Source organism: Euleptes europaea, chromosome 9, assembly GCF_029931775.1.
Source record: "Euleptes europaea isolate rEulEur1 chromosome 9, rEulEur1.hap1, whole genome shotgun sequence".
NCBI lineage: Eukaryota > Metazoa > Chordata > Lepidosauria > Squamata > Sphaerodactylidae > Euleptes > Euleptes europaea.
The window spans coordinates 79,991,726-80,009,699 of record NC_079320.1 but is presented as its reverse complement, the minus strand read 5'-3'; the positions used below and the strand labels follow the sequence as shown (position 1 = coordinate 80,009,699).

At 42.9% G+C, this 17,974-nt stretch overlaps 1 protein-coding gene across 1 annotated transcript in view; it reads right to left on the bottom strand.

The window, feature by feature from the left end:
* The window catches only part of PPARGC1A (PPARG coactivator 1 alpha), a 49,404-nt gene extending 33,618 nt beyond the window's left edge, over positions 1 to 15,786 (bottom strand). Inside the window, exons 1-3 of the mRNA XM_056855593.1 lie at positions 15,610 to 15,786; positions 7,424 to 7,546; positions 5,715 to 5,919 (exon numbers count right to left, since the gene is read on the bottom strand). Coding sequence (XP_056711571.1) covers positions 5,715 to 5,919; positions 7,424 to 7,546; positions 15,610 to 15,657 — 376 coding nt within the window. The 5' untranslated portion in view covers positions 15,658 to 15,786. The remainder of the gene's footprint in view (positions 1 to 5,714; positions 5,920 to 7,423; positions 7,547 to 15,609) is intronic.
* Between the last annotated feature and the right edge of the window lie 2,188 nt (positions 15,787 to 17,974).

The window sequence follows — 17,974 nt, the reverse complement described above, 5'->3', positions numbered from 1 at the left end:
GACAAACAATGGCAATGTAAATGTCAAAAGCAAGTAAATGACATTAGCAGGCGTGATTGGATTAGGTGTGATATGCAGAGGGGTAGTAGATGTGGAGAAATTAGCATTGGTAAAGTTACAAATAATGCATCTAAACTTTAAAATATCAGTTTCTGATGCTAACCATTCCATACATGCAAACCTTGGGCCTGCCAACAGGAATCCGGAAGTTTCTCTCGGTTAGGAGAAAATCATTAATTTTCCATTAATTTCTTTGAAGCCGCAGTGAGACTAGCCCCACCTACGCAGGAAGGCTGGCTTCAATTCTGCACCCACACAAAGCAGTTTAAGAGCAGTCTTGCTAGACTGGAACAAAGGTCCATCTAGTTTAGCACCCTGTTTCTAACAGTAACCAACCAGAAGTCAGTAGGAAGCCATTAAGCAGAGCATGAGGTCAGCAGTCCTTTTCTATTGTCTAGATTCCACCACCTGGCATCCTGAGCCACACTATATGAACATGGAGTCTATTTAGCTATCCTGGATGCTGACAGACAAATTCAAAGGAGATTTAAACTGGCAACAGCAGCAGCCTGAACAGACCAGATTAGCCTGAGCTCATCAGAGCTTGGAAACTAAGCAGGGTCGGCCATGGTTACTATTTGGATGGGAGTCTACCAAGGAAGACCAGGGTTGCTTCGCAGAAGAAGGCAACGGCAAACCACCTCTGTTCATCTCCTGCCTTGAAAAGCCCATGAGGGGGTCACCTTAAGTCAGCTGCAACTTGTGTGTGTGTGTGCACAATGTCAAGTCACAGCTGACTTATGGCAACCCCATAGGGTTGTCAAGAGATGTTTGGAGGTAGTTTGCCATTGCCTGCCTCCGCGTGGGTTGAGAGAGTTCTGAGAGAATTGTGACTGGCCCAAGGCCACCCAGCAGGTTGCATGTGGAGGAGTGGGGAATCAAACCCGGTTCTCCAGATTAGAGTCCACCGCTCTTAACCACGACACCAAGTTGGCTCCATGGCTGTGACTTGACGCACTTAATTGTTATATGTTTTTTTGCCCAAAAAATATTTCCGCGTTTAGGCATCTCTCATTGATCCGTTGCTGGGAAAGCCAGCAATGTCCCTGAACTGCCCCACTAGCATCAAAATTTGGGAGTGGTGTGAGCAGGAGGGGGCAGTTTTCGGGGTAGGAGAAATGATGAAATGACATTTGTTTCTACTGTGTTCAGAAAAACTACCTAATTCCAGTTTCCCTCAACAACTGACCCTGTGGCCCCAGATATTTTCTAACATAGTTCAGGCCAGGGTTCTTCCTTTGCAAAAAATGAAAAGGGCCACAGCTCAGTGGTAGAGCACCTGCTTAGCACACAGAAGGTCTCAGGTCCAATCTTTGACATGTCCAGTTAAAAGGGCTGAGTAGTAACTGAAGTGAAAGACCTTTCTATACCTGAGAGCTACTTAGGGTTTGCCACCTCTGGATTGGGAAATTCCTGGAGATTTTGAGGGTGGAGTCTGGGGAGGATGGGGTTTGGGGAGGGACTTCAGCAGGGTATAATGCCGTAGGATCTACCTTCCAAAGCAGCCATTTTTTCCAGGGGAACTGACTTCTATTGTCTGGAGTTTGGTCATAATAGCAGATCTTCAGCCACCACCTGGAGGTTGGCAAACCTAGCGCCACTGCTAGTCAGAGTGGACAGTACTGACCCGGAGAGACTACTAGCTGGACTCAGTATAAAACAGCTTCATATCTTCCAAACAGAGTTAGTCAGGGAATTAATTTAAAAAGTAGTATCTTTAAATAGGTCCTCGTTGGGCCTGTAAGCTTTTAGACAGGGCAGCAGGCAGAATGGAGAAAATAAAGTATATACTTGGCCAGGGGGAGGGGGGGCTACACCCTCTCACACCCTTCCCACTGAATGCCTCTTTATCCAGCAACCAATACTAAATGCCATTAGAGATGTTTAGTTGGCCGTAAAGAAATCTTTCTTTCTTTCTTTCTTTTTCTTCACATGAGCAAAAGGGGTCAGAATGGTTCCTACACCTGACACAGTTTAGAAAACAAAGGTATAAAATGCTAGGGTTTTTGTTTCTTTAAAGATGTAATAGGGCTGACACGTTTATTGTCTATTCAGGAGCTGCAGGAGAGCTGTTTTTATTGTCTCTTAAGGAATACGCGGCAAGGTAACAATGTCTTCATTTTTACTCAGGTAAAAAGAAAAGAGGCTCTCTAATGAACTGTCTTGCCCGACTTGTCCAGAACAGTAATTATGTCCTAGTGGTAAATCACCAGTCCTTTGCAGCTGGAATCCAGTTAACCCTTTACTCCCCCCACAGCTGCTACTCCTGGCTTACGCTCAGTGTGATGGACAGAGCACAGAAATGTACCAGAGCAACGCAAGAGCCAGCCTATAAGCACCGGCTACTGGGAAAGAATTAAGATTTGACAGGGGGAGGTTGAGAATGCCACCCTTAAGTGGGTCTACTCAGAATCTGACTCAGGCGGATTCAACTGGGCTTACTCCCAGGAAAGTGTTCTTACGACTGCCTGTCAGTCAGATCGGTCTTGAGGGTTCAGAGTTAGAGGTTGGAAGTCGGGAGTGAGAAAGAGAAGGATTACTTTCAGAGAAGGGTGAATTAAGATCTAGGGAGACCTCAGAGCACTGGTTCAGTTTCCTTGTCTGGGGAACTGAGGTGTTTTAGTGTATGCCAGTTGGGTTTACTAGTCCTAGCATGTCACTTGCAACAGAATGCTGTATTTATAAGATAAGGGTTTCCCTAGGCATGCAGTGCCTGAAACCTAACATCCCACAATTCTTGGACAAGCATTACCATTTACTCAGTGGTTTCTTTCTGAATAAACTGCATTCTTGTTCAGTTTTTGACAAGCAAACCATCTTGTGCCAGTCAGTTTACCTCATGACCTTCAGTGAATGCTCAGGTGGGTTTATAGGCAGGCCTAGATTCTGTCTCTTCAAACTGTTTTCAACTCCCACTAGTTATCCTGGGGCAGTGGGGTAGGCAGGAAATTGTGGCGCATTAACACCCAGAGGGATAGTATGTAGCCCCCAGGATAAGAAAGAGGAGAAGAAGGAGAGTTGATTTTAATATGCCGACTTTCTCTACCACTTAAGGAAGAATCAAACTGGCTTACAATCACCCTCCCTTCCTCTCCCCACAGAAACACCTTGTGAGGTAGGTGAAGCTGAGAGTGTTCGGAGAGAAGTGTGACTAGCCCAAGGTCACCCAGCTGGTTTCATGTGGAGGAGTGGGGAAACCAACCCGTTTCACCAGATTAGAGTCCGCCGCTCATGTGGAGGAGTGGGGAATCAAACCCGGTTCTCCAGATTAGAATCCATTGCTCCAAACCACCACTCTTAACCAGTACACCGCGTTGGGTTACAGTCAATCTTTCCCCTTCACCTCTGTCCCAATCATCTCATAGGACCATGTCATGTATTACATGGTGGCAGTTTTGTGTTTGTGTGAAGTGCCATCAAGTCACAACAGACTTAACGTGACTGCGTAGGGTTTTCATGACAAGGGACTAACACAGTTGGTTTGCCATTGCCTTCTTCTACACAGCGACCCTGGCATTCCTTGGTGGTCTCCCATCCAAATACTAACCAGGCCCGACCCTGCATAATTTCCAAGATCTGACGAGATCAGGGTAGCCTGGGCCATCCAGGGCGTAGCTAATTTAGACTCCCTGAAAACTCCTCCTTAAGACACACATGTTTGCAAACACGTGCCTACCCATCTTGTACACTTTTTGAAGAAACACTGCAAAGTTTCCTCTGAAGAAGCCTGTTGACGAAATGCATAGGAAATTCGTTTTAACTGAGTAATGAAATAGACTTTTATTTTATTTTGCACAATTGGCCTTGGCCTTAATTTTTAATCACTTAGTGACTAGTGTGGCCCTTTCATTTTCTCCTTGAAAATTTGTGCTTGTCACATTTATACTAAGCTTAACTCATCTGGGGTGCAGACCAAAAAGTGTAATCTGTAAAGAAGCTTTTTACCTAGAGATCCATCCTAAGGCTTCGGTCTGGAAACTGTCCTTAGCCAACGGGTGGTGCTCTGACTAAGGAATGGTGTAGACTCCTGGCTATACATACAATTTCCGATTTCTCAAAGGCAACTGTGTGGATGCATTTATGCACAGAGACTGCTTTAATTTCTGCTAAGCCAGGAGGGGAAGCTTCACCATTCTATTCAAGGGTTTCCTACTTTTCCTACTGCAATATGAATTTTTATTTTTTAGATACAGATTTAAGTACTAAGATATTCCCCACAAAGGGGGTGCTTACAACATAATTCTCTCCCCCCCACCCCGCATTTTCTTCTCACATCAACCACCCTTGAGATAGGTTGGGCTGAGAGAGACCCAAAGTCATTTAGCAAGCTTTCATGGCAGGATTGGGGGCTCAAACCTGGGTCTCCCAGATACCAGTCTGACGCTCTAATCCAGGGGTGTCAAATTCATTTGTTACGAGGGCCGGAGATTAAATAAATGTCACTTGGTCGGGCCGGGACACACCTCGCCAGCCCAGATCAAGAGGTGGGTGGCTGACTCGGCTGGCAACCCCGCCAGCCCAGGCCGGCACTGGGGGTGAGGGAGGATGGCTGCCTGGGCTGGCTTGTGGGCCAGATAAGAGATCTCAAGAGGCCGGATCCAGCCCCTGGGCTGTATGTTTGACACCCATGCTCTAATCACTACATGAGCGGCAGACTCTGATCTGGAGAACCGGGTTCAATTCCCAACTCCTCCACATGAAGCCTGCTGGGTGACTTTGGGCCAGTCACAGTTCTCTCCGAACTCTCTCAGCCTCACCTACCTCAGAAGGTACCTGTTGTGGGGAGGGAAGGCAATTGTAGGCCGCTTTGAGACTCCTTACAGTAGAGAAAAGAGGGGTATAAAAACCAACTCTTCTTCTTCTTCTACACTATGCTGGCTCTCTTACAGAAACTTTGCTTTGGGAAGCTTGTCTTAGCATTGCCTCTGCTGCAACATTTGAAGGGGAAGTGGTAAAGACAGAATGTGCCAGCCATTTCCACATAGGGTTCTTGCACACTTTTTGTCTTTGCAACTTCTTAAATATCATGGCAGAGGCACAGTAAGAAGGACCACCCAGCACCTTTTGCTACTTGGGCAGCCTCTTCTCATAACTTCTTAACTCTACGTGGATTGAAGGGGTGGGTGGGAAGAGTCTCGGTCTTCTAGTGTCATTCTAGTTTCTGGGCTTGGACTCACAGTGATGGAGGGAGGGGGATTCTGTCCTTTTACCACCAGTCAGCTCTGGCTAGAGGAGGACCCTACAGTGAGATCAGCCACGTCATCGAGGGATCCGAAGCTAAGTGGAAAGACCCATACTTGGCCTCCAGAAGGCCTCAGGCTCAATGCCTTCCTAGGAAAAGCTCAAGCAGTGGAGCCGGGAAAGAGCCAGGACTGAGACCCTGGAGAATCACAGCCCGAGTGGACAACACAGAGCTAGATCGACCAGTTGTCCAACTCAGGATAAGACACCATCGCGCATTCCGTAAGTGGGTGAAGTTATCCCTTCTGACCCCTACAAAAGCTTGCAGGCCAGGTTACTCAGTAGTCTTAGCAACTACGAGACGTTCTCTTGTTGGTTCTAGACCGCCTGTGCTTCTCCCCACCTTCCTTCATTCGCCACACCCACCTGGTCACAGCAAGCAGGAAACAACCTTCTTTAAGTCTCGAGCGTACCTTGCAAATGGTGTGTCTGAGACTGCAAAAGGGCCTTCTTTTTAGACGTGCATTTGTCTCTGTTGTTGTTCTTGTTCTCTGTTGGTTTGGTCTGTGGGGGGTCATCGTTTGTAGTCAGATACTTGAGAAGCTCCGAGCAAGGACGCCTCTGTGGCTTTTGCGGTTGACAAATGCTCTTCGCTTTATTGCTCCATGAATTCTCGGCCTTAAGAAACAAGACACAATAAAAAGAAAGAAAGAAAAGCTGAAATTAGTGAACTGAACCTTATCAGAACGGATAGAGGTTTTCGGAAGAGATGATATTTTCAGTGAAGTGTTCGGTCTAAGTGTACTAGATCTATGAGCTGTGAATAACTGTTTGCAGGACAAGGAAAGGAAATTACATTTAAAATTCCTAAATGACATTTATGTGGCTTTTTATTTCATTTCTCTTACGTTTCAGTGTTCCAACTCAACAACATATAACTAACAAGACCCTACAGCGTCTTTATTATGAATGGAAGGGAAAAAAATTAAGCTGGTTTAAACCTTAATTTGCTGCTGATTGCTCAAGCCCAGCGTTCACAACTCTCTTAAGTACCCCTAAACGCTCTGTTTTCAGTTACAGTCGACGGCAAGATAAACATTGTTTAATACAGCCTGCTAACAGAATTACACCACTGTCGGTGTCCCAGCCAATTAATGGTTGATATAGACCTTTCTGTCGAGCTTCTAGCATCATCTTTTTCTAGGTTAGGTGCTCAGGAAGAAGCAGCCTGAAGTTGCATGTCAACACATCGGTAATATTTTAATGATGCCATCTACCACTCGGCGCATAGGACTAGAGCAAAATGCAGACTAATTCAGCCGCAAGAAAAGAAAAGAAGAAGAGCTGGTTCTTATACCCTGCTTTTCTCTACCCCTAAGGAGTCTCAAAGGGGCTTACAATCACCTTCCCTTCCTCTCCCCACAACAGACAACTTGTGAGGTAAGTGGGGCTGGGTTCGAAGAGAACTGTGACTAGCCCAAGGTCACCCAGCAGGCTTCATGAGGAGTGGGGAAATAAACCCAATTCACCAGATTAGAGTCTGCCACTCACATGGAGGAGTGGGGAATCAAACCCGGTTCTCCAGATTAGAGTCCACCACTCCTGACCACTACACCAAGCTGGCCAAGGCATCCAAACACAAAGGAAACAAACACAACTTGTTTTTCTTTATGTGTTGCACATTTCCTCATGTACTTTGCGAAAATTCTGAACAAATCCATGCAGGGAGATTTAGTCCACACATGGCAGTTCAAATATATACTGGGTTTGGTCCTCCCGATCGCCTGGGTGGAGGAAGAGATGGGCACCTTTCCCCTCCTCCAAGCACATAAAATAACATGGATGCTTCATGTGGAGGCCTGTATACGTGATGCGCCACTTTGTCAGATTAATCTCCCTCAAAAAAGAGGGGGAGGGGCAGCTGCATGAGCTGTGCCACTGTGCATAGGAGCCTCCACAGCCGCATATTACTTGAGGTGTGTGGTGAAAAAAGGGTGCATAAGAAGAGAGGTACCCAAACCTATAAATGCAATCCCTCTTGTGTCTTAGTGAGAAGGGAGCACTATAAGTAAAGTAAATCAATGTCTGAAGCAGGTTGTTCTCTGAAGCTGAAGACACTAAAAACACTTTTGCAAATTACCTTTACAGAGACGCAGATACATTGCTTAGATTAATGCCGTACCTTAACCGCCATAGGGCTTGCTCTGATCCTGTGATTGGCGTTGGCATGGTTGGGTGTGCTGAGGCCACTGCATTCATTGTAATTTAGCTGGGTGTTCGCTGGAGCCAACAAGAGCTTCTTAAGCTGCAGGCGAATCACGGGAGTAAAGGTTCGGGAAAGGCGGGACATGACAGAAACAAAAAAAAGAGACAAAAAAGTTATGCATCTCTACACCCAACGTTTCATCAGATATTTAGATCTCCAGGGCCCTGTGACTAAAGACTACCCGTGGTGTGACTACTAGGTGGGGGGATTATCTACTCTTTGATTATTCCTGATTGGTCTTGTGTACCAGATACACCACTGAGAAGCGCCATTTTATGTATTTCTGGACTGGATTTTTTTCTGATTTTATCAATTGTCAATATGCATGGGGCTGGTTTTTATTGTTATACAAACAGTTTTAATGTATTTTATTGAATTTAATGTGTTGATTTTGCTGTAAGCTGCTCTGAGCCCGGCTTTTGTCAGGGGGAGCAGCACATAAGAACAACATAAATAAATAAAAACAAACAAACAAATAAATATGGTGGGCCGCCAGAAACAACAGACCTATCTCTGAGTCTACCAGAGATCCACGTATGGAGACAATGTTTGCGTCCCTGGGTACAGTGCAATATGCACAGACCAAATCACATAAGGATGACTCCTACATAGCACCAACTACAGAGACCTGAGTTCCCCTGGCAGCCACCACACGGGTTAAAAACAGTGCAAATGGTGGGCTGTACTGTACAGCAAGGAATGGGTGAAACTGCCCTCCCTGCCTTTTACACCTGGGGAAGGCTTCTTGCGTGGGAGGAAAGGGTGCATAGCATCAAGTTTCTACAGGATCAGGCCCAGAGAAATTCCAAAAAGAAACAACTACATGATTAATTCCTACATGTATTAGACTTATCCATATAGGCCCTATGCAAACGTTGCAATTGTCACCTGGATGTCAAGCAAGCAGGGGGATGCACCTCTGTTTTCCCGCAGTCTGTTGCCTTTACAACATTAAAAGCTTGTCCAAAGATGGTCAAAGTCACTGTGAACTGCTCACATCACTGGCTCCAACAGGGCATGGAATAAGGCACTGCATCTTTACATACTTTAGCAGGGAAGAATAGCCAGAAGTGCAGAAACTATTGCTGGGGAAGACAAAATGGACACAGGGCATGCCCTACCTAGCTGAAGAAGGAAACTAGTCAAGCATACAGCAGAAGAGGTGCTGAACCCACCAGCTATGCGGCCAGCAAGGCTGAGGTAATCTGGCTTTACGCAATGAAGATTGTATGTGCAAAAGCTGCTCATTCAACTCTCTAAAAGTGAGAGGTGTGTCATTATGTCCAAGGCTCTGTCTTGGAAGACTTCACTTCAAACTAGGGTTGCCAGCACCAGATTAGAAAAAAACTGGAGATTTTAGGGCTGGAGCATGAGGAGGGTGGGGTTTGGGGTGGGACTTCAACAGGGTATAATGCAATAAAGTCCGTTTTCTCCAGGTGAACTGATATCTGTTACCTGGAGATCAACTGTAATCTCAGGAGATCTCCAGCCACCTCCTGGAGTTTGGCAACCCTAGTTCAAACCCCAGTCCAACCAGAGGAGGCCCAAAGAATCCTTTACATCTGTAAGCTGCTTTACCCACTACCAAAGTGCAACACAGCAAGATGCTTTTGCCCGTTATGTACCCCATTCACACCCTGAGAAGCTGCAGCCTGTCCTGATTTCCTAGGGTGGGCAGTCCAAATAGCTAAGCCACATGGCAGGACTAAAAGGATTATGCTAAGAATGAAAACCTTATGTGAATTTCTACATGGAAGGAAATTGGTGATGTGGGATGCAACCTTCCGCTTCAAGCCTAAATGCCAAAATACACGATACAAAATCCAGAAGTCAAGACATGGGTTCCCAACTCAACTCAAGGTTACATGTTCAATTGGAAACTTCCTTTTGATTATGCAACCATCGGTGGTCACCTCGTGCTGCACATTTCCACAAGGTTTGCCCATGTTTTCTGGATGCTCTTTTAGCCAGAATCCGGAAAATGCAGGCAAAATGAGTGGAAACACGAGGGTAGAGAGAGGTGACCTATGACAGTTGGGAAAGGCACGCATATTCAAACAGAAGCCCTGAAGCAGTCGGCAGGGTGACCGCAAGGGAAACAGCCCTGAAGAAATGGCCTCGGTTTCTCTGTAAATGGGGCACGGGTGGGCTTGTCCCGGGATGGGCTCCTCTGCCATCCGCCCGGGCCTCACACCCATCCCACAGGGCCTCCCTGCGACAGCAAGGCTCACCGCGGGGTAGGCTGACAGGGGCCGTGGGGAAGCCAGCCCCTCCCGGGGCAAGAAAGAGGCAGCCGCACCTTCTCCTTCTCTCCCTCCAGGCACCCGGCGAGGAGGGGAGAGCACGAGCGATGCTGAGGCCGGCCAGCGAGCCCCAGCTTCAGCTGCAACGGGAGAGACGCGAGCTGAAGAACCTCGCCCTGCTCAACAGCTGATCGTCAGGAGAACAAGGGTGGGGCGGGGAAGAGCCTGCAGGCCGGCGGCAGCATATTCCACTGAGGAACAAGCCTGCCAGGCCTTTTATAAACTTCCGGGGGGTGGGGCAGAGGCTGGGAGAGGGTGGGACCTCTCTGGCCTGGAGGAGATATAAGGCCAGAGAGGAGCCATGGCCAGGGAGGAAGCAGCAACAGGCTAGAGAGGCTAAGGGCTGAACTCTCGACAACCTGGCTGCGTCCAAGGGCGGAGAAAGTTCTGACTCTCCCTCGGACTGGTCTGAGGCTGAGGAGGCGCCTCCGGCCTGACCCACCTCTAAGGCAGAGACCCTGCCGGGTACAGGGGCGCAGAAGCTGCGCGGACAGGGCTTTAGACTGCTCTCCTGCAGTTTTGCCACTGGAAATGGCACTGGAGGGGCTCTTTTTGCCACTTCCCCTGGCACCATGTGGCCATCCCAGGGCACGTGAAGCAAGAGGAAGGGGCAAACAGGTCCCCCAGTGCCACTTTAGTGGCAAAAATTCCATGGGAGGGAAGCCAGAAGCCCCTCCTTCCCCCATGCCTTGGTTGCAGCCGAATGGAGAAATGGAGAGCCTTTTAAAGGGGAGTTTCTGCTTGAACGTATAACTGGGAGCGTGGTTCAGAACCCGTGTCCTGACTCATGGATTTCATATTGTCTATGTTGACTTTCAGCTTCTACAGAAGAAAGATATTTAAAAAAAAACACTTCACACAATGGTCAAAAAGGTTACCATCAAGAGGCTGACAAAACCATTTTGTACCCTATAAAATGGCTTACATACTGTCAGTTGGTCTCAAGATTAAGAAAAGACTGCCTGGAAACGGGCAAAATGAGAGTAATGACAGAATTTAAAAGCCTGATTACAAAAAACAAAGGTCATCTCCTGGGCAAGATATATAAATTGCTACTTAAATATAACACTAGGTCTGAACAAGTTAAATCATGGTGAAATGGATGCAGAACTTTGGAAAGGAGATCATGATGCAACAGTGGGAGCAGTTATGGACTAAAACAATTAAATTTACAGCAAGTCAAGCTTTGAGAGAAAATTGGTACAATTTTTGTTTTGTTTTGGTACATTACACCAAAAGATATCCAGAAGATAAACAAGGATGTGAGTAGACACTGCTGGAAATGCAAGGAGACAGACGGGACATTCTTTCATACATGGTAAGAAGGGGAAAAAAATTTTTGGGAGTGAAGTCCATACTGAAATTCAAAAAAATCTTAAAAGTTAAATTTGCAACGGATCCTAAAAACCATGCTGTTAGCGATTCTTCAATCTGCTATTGTGAAGTCTTCAAAAGAGCTGTTTAGATACATGATCACGGCCGCAAGAATGGTGCTTGCCACAAAGTGGAAGACTGTCCAGATGTAGAAGACTGGAAAGATAAATTAGCAGAGTATGTAGTGATGGCCAAGTTGACAAACCAAATGAATAAAATTCACATGTCTTGTAAAATATGTATAAATAGAAATAGAAATGAAAAGGAAAATATTGTCGAAGGCTTTGGTTCTTGTAGGTTATCCGGACTGTGTGACCGTGGTCTTGGTATTTTCTTTCCTGACGTTTCGCCAGCAGCTGTGGCAGGCATCTTCAGAGGAGACACTGTCCTTCAGTATTACTCCTCTGAAGATGCCTGCCACAGCTGCTGGCGAAACGTCAGGAAAGAAAATACCAAGATCTCGGTCACACAGCCTGGATAACCTACAGAAATGAAAATGCTTAGATAGAAATCTATACTGGAAAAGTAAATAATAGAAATGAGTGATTACAAATAAGTTAGCATGAATGTTAAAATCAGATGATAATTCAATAAGGCTAGTTTTATTATGTAATTGCAAACTACATATTTCATGAGACTGGATGATTGAACAAAAAATAGCACACCTTTACCCCAAAGAAAACTCAGAATATCTTTCTTCCAATTTTTAAATATCTGAGCACCTTTCACTATTGGTAAATTTTGAAACAAAAAAAGCATTTTAGGTAGTAACATCATTTTAATTACTGAGATTCGTCCCCAGAATGATAATGGCATTTTTCCCCAGCTTTTCAAATCTTTCATTATCTGTTGCCATTGATTTACATAATTGTTTTGAAATAAATTGAGATTATTATTCGATATCCATATACCTAAATATTTAACTTTGTGTTCAATATTAAATCCCGTCTTTTAGTTAATATTTGTTGTTGTGAGAGAGTCATATTTTTAACCAATATCTTAGTTTTAGTTTTATTAATTTTAAAGCCTGAAAGCTTTCCATAAACCTCCAAAATTTTATTCCATCTATCAATTTGCTCAATCGGATCAATCAAAAAACATACTAAATCATCTGCATATGCTCTAACTTTATATTGGTTTCTCCCTATTCGTACACCAACTACTTCTTCAGTTTTTCTAAGATTATTCAATAACAATTCTAATACTAAAATAAACAGCAAAGGGGAAAGAGGACATCCCTGTCTCGTTCCCCTTTGAATTTCAATCTTTGGTGATAGTGATCCATTTATAAGCAAATTGGCAGTTTGTTGAGTATATACACTTTTTATAGCAGTTTTAAAATTCTCGCCAAAATCCATAAACTCTAACACCTTGATCATAAACTGCCAATTTACATTATCAAATGCTTTTTCCGCGTCCAGAAATACCATAGCTATCGGGATTATATCTTGTTCCGCGTATTCTAAAAGATCTATTACCACCCTTACATTCTGACTGATCAGTCTTCCTGGTAAAAATCCTGCTTGGTCTTCATGTATTAATTGATTTAATACCCTTTTCAGTCTAGTAGCTAAAATTGCAACAAATAATTTGTAATCAGTATTTAATAATTAAATCGGTCTATAATTTTTAACTTCCGATACATCAGAATTTACCTTGGTATTAGTACTATGTTTGCTTGTTTCCATGTTTGAGGGATAATACTCTTTGTCAAACCTAAATTCATCACCTCCATTAAATAGGGAATTAACTGGTCTTTAAATACTTTATAATAAGATGCGGTAAATCCGTCTGGCCCTGGTGATTTATTTAATTTACTTTTACTTATTGCTTCTTCTAATTCTTCTTTAGTTACTGGAGAATCCAGTAATTCTTTGTTTTCCTGTGTAATTTTTTCCCAATAGGATAGACATAGGATAGCATATAATAATTTAATTGAGTTGAAAGAAACAGGATGGTTGGGATTGCCAGATTTGAGAATGTATTATCAAGCAGCTTGTTTCACCTGGATAAAAAATTGGATTCTCTTAGAGAACCCGAAGTTATTAGAATTAGAGGGATTTAAATTACGATTCGGGTGGCGTGCATACTTATGGTATGAGAAGGAGAAAGTAAATAAAGAATTTAATTCCCATATTATTAGGAAAAATTTATTACAAATGTGGAATAAATATAAAGGTTTTTTTGAAAGTAAAACTCCTGGTTGGATTAACCCCATAGAAGCCTTTATGAGAAGGGGTGCACATTTAAATCTGGATTGTAATAAATATAGAGAAATGATAGAATATAAAGACAGGATCTGGGTGTTGAAAACTCGAGAAGAACTTCAAATTATGTACTATAAATTAAGGGATGTATTCAGTAAAGATAATAGGTTGGGTTTTAATCAAACCAAATCTAAATTTGAGATTATACTATCTAAGGGTAATAAAGGATTGATAGGAAGGATTTATAAAGTATTTATAGAAATGAATTTAGAACAGGAAAGGATTAAACCAGTGATGGTGAAATGGATGAGGGATCTAGATTACAATATAGATTTGGAGATATGGGAAAATCTGTGGAAAAAGGAATTTAAATTTACTATTACGAATGAAATAAGAGAAAATTTATATAAAATGTTTTGTAGATGGTACATAACCCCAGTATTATTAAGTAAAATGAAAAAAGACGATAAGGCTCTCTGTTGGAAATGTGGAACAGATATAGGTACATACATGCATGTTTGGTGGTTTTGTAAAAAAATTAGGTTTTGACAATTGGTTTTGAATGAAACTAACAATCTGACTAAATTAAAAATAAAAAAAGATCCTGCCTTTTGTTTATTGGGTATTCCAAAAAAAGATTTAGATAAAGGTGACAGAGTCATATGTCAATATAGCTTTGCCGCAGCAAGAATTACAATTGCTAAAAAATGGAAGCAAATAAATAAACCTTCAATTAAAGAGTGGAGAGAAAAACTATGGATGTATATGCGGATGGCCAAAATTACAGACTCTTTACATGGTAAAGATATGGATGAATTTAAACACACATGGTTAAAGGCCGCCACATATTGGGATAAATTGGCAAAAACGGATTTTAAAGGTATAGTTAATGAATTATAGTTCAATGTGATTTTTAATTAATGATTATAATAATAGGTTTTTATATACTGTCATAACACTTCGCCGGAAGTCCAATGGTGAAGGGCACATAGGTGGGTGGTAGGGTTTTGGGCACTATAGGCTTTTTTTAAAAGAAAAGATAGTAAACAATAATGTATTAGCATTGGTCGTAATAGTGCTCTGTATATGTTTTTGTGTATTTCATGTGTTTTTTTTGTATTGGATTATGATTTTATTATTATTATTATCTTGTTCTTTTCTTTTTTTCCTTTTTTGTATGTTTTATTATAAAAGCAATAAAAAGTTTATATAAAAAATAGCACACCTAATGTCATAAAGCTAGAATAGTATAATTTAGGGAAGATTATAAGAGGGAAACAAAACTCTGTATGCTCACCCAGTTAATTCTTGTTTTGTATTGTGTTGTTTATGTTATCCTGTTATGCATTTTATGTTTGTTTGTTTGTATTTTTATGGATATGAAATAAAAAACTAAAAAAAAAAACATTTTATACTCTATAAAGTGACATTCTCCTAGTTATTCCTAGGCCAAAAATGTGGATTTTTTTGAGCCAGGTAATATTTTCATGCCGTCATCTGGATGGCTCAGACTAGTCTGATCTTCTCAGATCTTGAAAGCTCAGCAATATCAGCCCTAGTTAGTACTTGGATAGGAGCCCACCACAAAAGTCCAGGGTTGCTACACAGGCAACAGCAAACCACCTGTTATCATTTCTAGCCTTGAAAACCCTATGGGATCACCATAAATTGGCTGTGACTGGACAGCATTTTTCACCACCAATATTTTTATATATGACTTCGCCAGAGGGGATGAGCTTCCTTTTACACAAGGAAGAAGAGATGGGTTTTATAGCCCGCTTTTCTCTATCTTTAAGGGGTCTCAAAGTGGCTTACAATCACCTTCCCTTCCCCTCCCCACAGAAGGCACCTTGTGAGGTAGGTGGGGCTGAGAGAGTTCTGAGACCACTGTGACTAGCCCAAGGTCACCCAGCAGGCTTCACGTGGAGGAGTTGGGAATCGAACCCGGTTCTCCAGATCAGAGTCTGCCGCTTATGTAGTGATTAGAGCATGGGTGTCAAACATACAGCCCGGGAGCTGGATCCGGCCTCTTGAGAGCTCTTATCTGGCCTTTGAGCCAGCCGAGGAAGCCATCCTCCCCCGCAACTCTCAATCTGGGCTGTTCAATCGAAAGGAAAAATCGAAACCTCACTATGGCTAAGTCATACTCATGTGGCAGGTGACCAGCTAGAGATGACACCTCTATTTCCTGTTAAACAGTAGGAAGGTAGGCTCTTACTAGAGATGGCTCTTCTGCCTCCTGAGGTGGAGGGGTGCTGTCGGGCATTGGCGAAGAACTAGCATCGTTTTCGTTGGTCACATCACCATCAGTCAATGCATCAAATGAAGGTAAGCCATCCTCATCCACGGGGATATTGTCCAACGTCTCTGTGAGAACTGCTAGCAAGTTTGCTTCATTTTCTTCATCTATCTTCTACATGCGAAGAAAAGCAGAAACAGAGAGAATGCATAATAAGATCAATAGCCACAGAAAACATAATTTGTTTGAATTAATGTTTACAACAGTCAACTGCATCTTACCTCATAATGATAATTCTTGCATCTTATATTATCAAGGGGTTTTTCTAGGAGGATGACACTATCACAAACACCTACAGGAAGTTGTCATTGTTTTGATTTTTTTCTTGTATCATTTCCTCTCTCTCTCTCTCTTTGTAAAGCCAATACTAACAATTTCAGCTCAATTATCATGCACAGATCATCCCACAAACACCTCCAGCTACTTCATTAGAAATCTGCGATGTCCATCTACCCCAACATAGAATGCCAGTTAATTGACTCCACAAAATTACAAGGCTCACAAAATGAGACAGCTAATCAGAAGACGAAAATGTATTACTTGAGAAATTAAGCAACTTTTCTTATCCAGCTACACGATGGTGGGGGTGGGGGAAGAGACCCAGAGTATTATTTCTCTTTAGACTCAACCCCCACAATCAAAATTTGGCAACCAATACATAACTTCTCATTTCTATGCAATCTGAAGTATAGCAATCAATGCTCTTATTAATGACAGACTGCACTTTTCGGTTTTAAATAAATGAATTATGCAGGTTGCCTTTGAAGTTGTCCTACTACTGTATACGTTTATCTAAATTCAGGCTGCAATTATAAAAAGCAGATTAATTCCTAATCAGATGTGGGTGCAACGTTAATTTGTACTAGATATCTTATTTCGGTACCAGAGACTTGTTTGTATCAAATCAAATACATTCAATATCCTTGCATTCCTCAATGCAATATGTTCCAATTATCATACACATATTTGGACGACGGAAAAATAAAGCACTTATTATATTTTTAGAGATTTGTTGCAGCAATTATTAATGACTTAGGGCTTGGGAAAACTCCCTGCGGAGCCTACGCAAAGACTTTGCTGGCAGCCAAATAAAATCCTCAGTAAGAGAAAGTAGTCTAGAGATTCTCGGCAGATGACACACTTGAGTAGCTTAATACCACCCAGGCATGGGCAGGATTGCTACCTGAAACACCAAGTCACACCAAGGCTTTTCTCAGTAGAGATTTATTAGGATTGCTTTTCATTGAACTGACTCACGTTCAGTTAAATCTATCCGTTAGCAAAAGAGCAGTTAAGGAAACAACTTGCGCAAACGAAATCAACTTAGGGAAATGGTTAAAATGACCCAATTAAATAAATACAGCAAGCACACAATTGCAATCTTTCTTTTATTTCAAGGCAACATGGAAAATTTATATCTGCCTTTACATCAGCTGAATGTGCAGAACCAGCAAACAGCTGGGCAGAAGGATTGCACCTGCCTAACATATATATGTCATATATAATATTACACATAATATATAAGCAATGTGAACACACGAGGTTGGATCCAGAACACTGACATTGGGAAGAACCTGAATCTTTGCAGTATTCCTTTGCCCCCAACAATACCTTCTGACCCTTGTGAAGTAGATTCCCAAGGCCAAGGAACCCACTTGATTTAATAGCCATGTACTGATGGAAATTTGTGCTGACGGAAGAGGGAGAAGGGATAATTTTGCCCCATTTCCCCCCTCCACTGCAACCCCCAAACCATGTGGTGCCATTAGTCCACACCGATTGTGTGACCCTAGGAAGGGACTGCTGGGGGGGGGAGGAGTAACGTGGCAAAGATCCATCCTTCTGCTGACAGTATTCAGGATCCACTCCATGAAGTCCACTAATGTGCAAATTTTGTGTGTGTTGTGCTGTCACGTCGCTTCCGACTTAACGGCGACTCTATGAATTAATTACCTCTAAAATGTCCTATCATTACCAGCCTTGCTCACGTCTTGCAAACTAAAAGCAAAATTTGGATATTCCTCAGTAGAATTCAGTGGGGAAGGGGGGGGGAGGGAATCTTGCCAGTAGTTATGAAATGCCTGGCAGGGATTTCCACACCTCTCAAAGTGGTCACCAGATTTCACCTGAAATAAATTCTGAGCCCCCCTCCTCATATAGAACTACCAGAAGGATACTGAGGGAAGGCAAAACAAGTCTGAAAAGATTAGACAAAATTTCTCAGGAGGGTTCTGCTCAGCCTGTGGTATTTTAAACATCCTGTTAATAGAATCATGGGGGCCTT